Below are 6,644 nucleotides of genomic sequence, written 5' to 3'. Positions count from 1 at the left end.
GAAACCTTTGTTTGTACTAATAAAGATACTCGAGCTGTGGAATAGGTAGACCCAGCAAGTGTGCTGGTTAGCATTGGTACAGGCCTTGTCAGCAGGTGCATGGAGCCCTCCTGGTCATGAAAGGAGCACACAAAAAAGGGAAAAATGTAAGAAAAGCTGAAAACAAAAAAAAGGAGTTGATAACTCAGGAAAAAAGAAACTTGGTATATCTGGAATTCTTTGTCTCCGATGACTGGGAGATAGTGCAGAGCCGGGATATGTGTTCTGTACCTTGTAGACCACATGGACCAAACTCTGAGGATTCTGGCTTTTATCATACAAACCAGTCTTTGTTGCAGTGTTCCTACAGCTTAGGGTGAATGAGCACACACAGAAGCACTTGAAGGAGAATACAGTGTTTAGAACACGACAGCTGTTCCCGACTGGAACACAAATACACCTGAACTGTAATAGTGTCCCACAGTTAAACTCCCAATAGGCTTCACTGCCACGTTTAAAAAATAAAGTACTCTTTATTTTAAAGGGCCAGCTTCTGCTCCCTGGCTGACTGTGTTCCAGAGAAAGAAGATAAAATAGTTGCATTCTTTTGCTGCTGTGTAAAGTCTCTGTTATTTGGAAATCATCACAGACGTTTATCTGCCTTATTGTATAATACCTGTGTGGGAAGGGAAATTCACATCTCTTTTCATTACTCATATAATTTTTAAAGGTATTTGAATGTGAACCATGTTCTGCAGCTGGGTGGTGTGAAAGAATCGTTACCGTATTCCTACCCACAACTGCAACACAAACACTTTTCTGGTTGTTTGCGCAATTTCATCTTGGATACTGAGGTAAGAGAAGGGTAACATTTTGCTTTAGTAAAGGAGTAAACTTCATTAAATTTTTGGGAGATTTGTATTATACCTGAAACTTCTGCTTCCATCATCTATTCGATGCCTGTATGTGCCAGTGTAAAATAGAAGAAAATTCTGTATTTTTCTGTTATAGTTAGAATTAACTATCTAGAAAAGTTATTTCTCAGTTGCAGACAGATGTATTTGCAAAACTATGCCTTTGTTTATCTGTCTGAAGACAACCTGCAGCTGTCTTCCAAGCCTTGGGCATTCAGGGAACTTGTGAATGGCAATTGTATAATGGTATATTTATGCCAGCTCTCTGCTTTGCTTGGAAATGTTACGGCCTTTTTGCTTTCATAGTCAGTTGAGTTTATTCAGAGGCAAAACACGGTCTTGATAAGCTGAAATCTGAATGTCAAAAAGCAAACTTAGCATCTTAGGCAGTGCAGATGAAGAACAGTTACTTGGCGTAGCTATTTCTGTTTAAAAATAAAGTGTGTTTCTTAAATAACATTTTGGTGTCATACAATTTTCTCTTGAAGGTGTATGACCTTCAGTCTCCTGCAGAGTCCCAGAACAGCTTCCCTGGCTGCATACTTACCGATGGGAGCTGTGAGACCATGGGGTCGTCTTCCTGTGGTGTTCACGGAAAGTGTCTTGGAGACTGGGGCTCATTTGCTTGTCATTGTTTGCCGGGTTACTATGGCTATCGGTGCGATAAAGGTGAAGTCTTTTTTTCTGTTATGTTATTGATAGGCTGGTAGGTTTTACAGTGCAGAAAACATACAATGTTTGCAGGTAGTGCTGCTGAGGTGGTTTCTGATGTTTGCGTGGTGTAAAGCCATGTTTCAGTGCAGTTGCCTGTGACCTTTAAGAATGTGTTTTCTAATTCCCTTTGAGAAATAGCTTTCTCAAGATCAGATAATTTCTTTAGTCCTGAGAGTGTTTGTGCAGTAACTGTATAATGGAGACTGCATGACAGAAGAATTGTGAGCAAAATTATTTGTTCTCATCACAGTTTTTTGAATTTGCATCTGTTTACACAGAAATATCTAATAACCTAAAACTTAAATGTGAGTGTGCCAGTACCACTTAGCATGCAGAGTTGGAACTGCACAACAGGAACTGGAAATCACTGCTCTGTTGGTGTCTGGAAGAGGCTCCATTGGCTTAGCAATCTGTGCTTTCAGTGTAGGAGTAGGAGCTTTTCTTCAGCCCTCATGGAACCAAAGTTTGCAGCACAAAGACAACCATCAAATGGCAGGTTGTGAAAATTGATTGTGGTACCTAATACTCTGTCTGCAGTCTCTTCTTTTTTCTTGGTCAGTGCTTTCTCAACTGTTGTGCTGTGTGAGCATTGTAAGGAGAAGCTTTAGCAGGATAGTCTGGAGGGAGATTACCTCTGTACAGGGGAGGATGAAGTGAGAGAGTGAATGGGGAACTTGTGGAAATAGATAAAGGGACTCGTCCAAAAGACAGGTTATGTCTCTTGGATCCGTCCTGTGCATTACAATTTTTTTTTTTTACTTTCAAGTCTTACCATGAAAATAATGGAAACAATAATACTTCTTCCTAGAAGGTGTTTTAAAGGTCTTTATCCTGTCTTTTTAGTTGCCAAAGAATATACATTTGGATCCGTCCTGTGCATTACAATTTTTTTTTTTTTTACTTTCAAGTCTTACCATGAAAATAATGGAAACAATAATACTTCTTCCTAGAAGGTGTTTTAAAGGTCTTTATCCTGTCTTTTTAGTTGCCAAAGAATATACATTTGGGCCAGGAAGTCATATTCGCTATCAGCTTCCTATCAGTGTGCCTGCCCGTAGAACACTGTTTGAAGTCGTGATTAGGACACGGCAGACTGACGGTGTCATCGCGAGCATGTTGTCTCGAAGTAAGGATGAACACATCACCCTACAGGTGAGCAAGGCATTAATAGCATGATGTTAAATCAATGCCAGTGATACTTAGTCCAGAAGACATTAGCTTAAGAGTTGGAAATAGAACCGGAAACCTTACACTAAGCACAAAAACTTTGGAATTTGTTTTACGGACACTTAGAGATCTGATCCTTCACTGAAGACGTTGACTGCACAACCATGGTATCCTGTTGGATTTCAGAGGAATTTTTTGCCGGTTACAGTGAAGTATGGTTTGCTGTACAGATTAGTAGGAGTGTCTGCCCTGGTGTCCTGTTCAGATGTGGTCTCACGTGGCTGATACTGCGTAGTTCAGACCCTGCCAAGAACGGTGTCTGCAGCAGTTCTAAAGATGTCGGACTCTTAAAATGGCAACCCGTTCGTTTTATACGTACCGCTGAATGAGTCGCCTCTTCAGCCAGGCTGGCCTGAGCTGTCAGCGTAGAAGTGATACACCAGATTCTCAGTCACTTAAAGAACGTCATAAATTTGCCCAGGAGAAAAGGGTAAAATTACTCTGAGTGAGTGACATACAACTGTGAGTACACTGCTACCAGCATTTAGATTGTCTAGGTCAGTAGCACCTGAAGTATCTTCATATTATGCTGTATGTGCAGTGTAAACATACCCTAAATTTAAATGCTTTAAGATTGGTGATCATGTACAAGTCTTAGTTCAAGTAATGTCACAGTTACAGATCAATACAAAATGTCAGGTGATGACTTTTTTTTTTCTTACTACTTTATTATTCACAAGGTTGTTGGGGGATTCTTAGTGGTCTCATATAATCTGGGTGATGGAGACTACTCTGTAAGCCTGCCTTCCTACCACATTGATAATGGTGAATGGCATCACGTCACACTGGAGAGAAATGAAAATGAATTTACTCTTCGCCTTTATGAAGGAGGTGGGAGGAGAGAAATTCTGAAAGCAGCAGGAGTATACAAAGAGATTGTGATTGACCCCAGCAGCTTGGTCCTTGGAAACACCTACCCGTTCAATCAAAACAGAAGTTTTCAAGGTGAGGAGTTCTTGATCTCACTGTTCAGAATATAGATGTGTGAAAAGGAAGATTTATTGGTACTACATGGGCATATTGTGAGAAGCTTTCTTGTTTATGTGGAGCCCGAAGTAAACAGATTTCTTGCATGACACCTTGCAAAAGGGACAAATAAACTGTTCTGACTAGGAAGAAGGTACAGAGGGAAATTTTGTGCCAATGCTGTTAGCTACTGGACTTGGAACAAAGATGGTAACCTCTTCACAGAACTCTGTGTAGAGTATTTATCCAGAATTGTTTTGGTTGGAAGAGACCTTTAAGATCATCAAGTCCAACTGTTAAACAAGTGCTGCCAGGTCACCACTAAACCATGTCCCACAGCACCACATCTACAGGTCTCTTAAATACTTCCAGGGGTGGTGACTCCAGCATGTCCCTGGGCAGCCTGTTAAAGGGAGAGCCACAGGCTTCTCCCAGGTGGACTGTGGATGGCTCATGGCACTAGACACGCAGAACTGGTTCATTGCACGGTTCTGTCCGGTCCATTTGGCAGCTCTCCTTCCCTACCAAATACAGCCGTTCCCTATGGGGAAAGGAATATTTCCTTTTCAGATGTGCATTGCATAGCACCCAGCGAACTCCAGTTTATTGTCTTCCTGCACTGCCTTTGTATTACTGGATTTTACAGTCACTCTGTTGATGCATTAATGAAAATTAATGTGTCCCAGTAACTACAGTTTATGCTGAGAACTAGGGACAGTGTTTTCAGGTTTTATTTATGGGAATAATATTATTTGTTTTTAAGTAAGTAGATTGAAGGAGTCAAAGATAATTTTAATTAGGACAATTAATGTTGCTGTTAAGCAGTGGAATCTTTAAGGGCTTTGAGCTTACAAATTATATTTAATTGTTCAAGATATATGCCTTTATGCTCTCATGCAGACAAAATTAATGCCACACATCTTCAGTACAGATCTTCTATCAGTGACCCAAGGCTGTTTCACCATTATTTGCTCTTCTCTAAAGTTAAGCTGGAAACTACAATTAAAAATCAGCCAAACACAATTTGTTGTGGTACACATTGAAGAATAGAACAGATTTTCCACAATATTTGAACTTCTCTGTTGAAATCGCAGTGAAGGGTTATGTTCCCGTGTCTCGAACACGAGCAGATAGGGGCCTACAGCAGCACTTGGTTCCTGTGGAAGACACTGGGAATCTTGATGAAAACTTTTAACAAATGCAGTTGAAAAATGGAAAACAGTGCTATGAAAGTTTAGGTTAACTCAGTCCTAGGTTTAAACTCTGGTAGCTGGGTCCTTTGTTAAACATAAACTGCCAAATCTTACAGCTGCTTCCTGTCATTTTTGCTGAATGCTTCTTAAGACAGTCTCTTTGTCCCTTGCCTCAGGATGTATGAAGGATGTCAGATTTAATAACTACAGGATCCCCCTGGACACTCACGTGAAGGAGCTGGTGTCAGTATTAAGTGCCCAAGGCATCAAAGAAGGCTGCTCTTCAGAGGCTTGTAGGAGTAACCCTTGTAACCAGGAATTTGTTTGTATCGATTTGTGGATGATGCATGAATGCAGGTAATTGGTGGACATAAAAGCACAAACCCCTCCAGATTCAGGTGGGCAGGGTGGGTGCTGAAGTGTGCAACTCGAAGGCTGCCACGGGCAATCTCATCAAATCAGTTGCAGCACAGTGAACCACTGAGCTAGAGGCCCACACAGGCATCAGGTTACTCAGGGAACACTGTCCTTGCAGGTACTGCCCTTAACTGATGTAAATCAGCACTCCTCCATGGATTCTGTAACGACTGTGCCTGCTTGTCTGAATTGAAAACGTTTAAGGAATAGCACCCAGTGCAGCATGTTTGTGAACCCTGAAAACCAGGAGAAGAGGGTGTGTTAGCTGGAGTGGAGCAGAACGCGCATGTGGCTGGCTGTCTTGGGGAGCTCCTGCGTGCAAATGTAGACGTGTTTTCTTTTGTTAGTGTCTGACTTCTTACGCTCTCCCAAGCTGAGACCCCTGTTCCCTTACAGGCCACTCCAGTTGCGTTCGGAGCGTCGCACCATTAAGCCCAGAGCTCTTGTGTGTGGCTGGGGCTGAGCTTAGGACAACACTAATTCAAGTTAGTTGTGCTGTGAAAACGTGCACTTTTAGCATTATTGACCTTAAGCATTACTGTCTGCACAAACGGAGTTTTTTGGAGGTGTATTTTTTTCTGGAAGTTCTCTGTGGTGGAAACACAGCGAACATAGCGTAGCCTGTCCTGCCCAGACAGAACTGCAGGCCCTAATCAGATGTTTTTCACATGGGTCATCTTGCAGAAGCCAGTGGAACTACCCAGAGGTCTGACAGCAGAAGTTGTGTATGATTGCTTTAGAAAAGCTGCGCTCCTGGAACTCTTCTAAGTAACTTCCTTCCAGTAGCTATGTCAGAAACTATAGGGAGTGTCATCAAAGACTGCCTTGAAATCTTAGATGCTGTCTTTCATGCCTGCTTTTCTCAAAGTTTAATGGTTTCATTTTGCCTTCCTCTTTTCAGTTGCCCTCCAGGACACGTGCTCATGGAGAATGCCACCGGTAGACAGTGTGTCTACACTGCATGTGCTAAAAGGCCCTGTAACTATGGTACCTGCATCTCACGGTCACCAAGCAAGTTCGAGTGTCACTGCCCTGACGGCTTTACGGGACGTAACTGTGAAATCACCCTGGCGATCTTTCACAAGGATACGGGCCTGAGCTTTAGCTCCATGTTTGCCATCTGTGTTTGCTTTTTGGCACTGTTAGGTAGTTATGGCAACTACGTCTTGTATTACCTTTGGTGAACTCATTTTCCCATCTTGTCCTGAATAGCCATCATCTCATCCTCCTGCTG

The 6,644-nt window shown here is 42.1% G+C and overlaps 1 protein-coding gene across 1 annotated transcript in view; it reads left to right on the top strand.

The window, feature by feature from the left end:
* LOC104490591 (neural-cadherin-like) overlaps positions 1–6,644 on the top strand; it is a gene marked incomplete at both ends in the record, with an annotated part of 42,368 nt that overhangs the window by 32,997 nt on the left and 2,727 nt on the right. Inside the window, 6 exons of the mRNA XM_010132895.1 lie at positions 710–833; positions 1,382–1,562; positions 2,593–2,759; positions 3,515–3,779; positions 5,170–5,350; positions 6,312–6,460. Of these exons, the coding sequence (XP_010131197.1) occupies positions 710–833; positions 1,382–1,562; positions 2,593–2,759; positions 3,515–3,779; positions 5,170–5,350; positions 6,312–6,460 (1,067 nt within the window). The remainder of the gene's footprint in view (positions 1–709; positions 834–1,381; positions 1,563–2,592; positions 2,760–3,514; positions 3,780–5,169; positions 5,351–6,311; positions 6,461–6,644) is intronic.

The sequence above is a fragment of the Buceros rhinoceros genome, unplaced genomic scaffold, assembly GCF_000710305.1.
Source record: "Buceros rhinoceros silvestris isolate BGI_N320 unplaced genomic scaffold, ASM71030v1 scaffold14183, whole genome shotgun sequence".
Classification (NCBI taxonomy): Eukaryota; Metazoa; Chordata; class Aves; order Bucerotiformes; family Bucerotidae; genus Buceros; species Buceros rhinoceros.
This window is presented reverse-complemented; position numbering and strand designations above follow the sequence as displayed.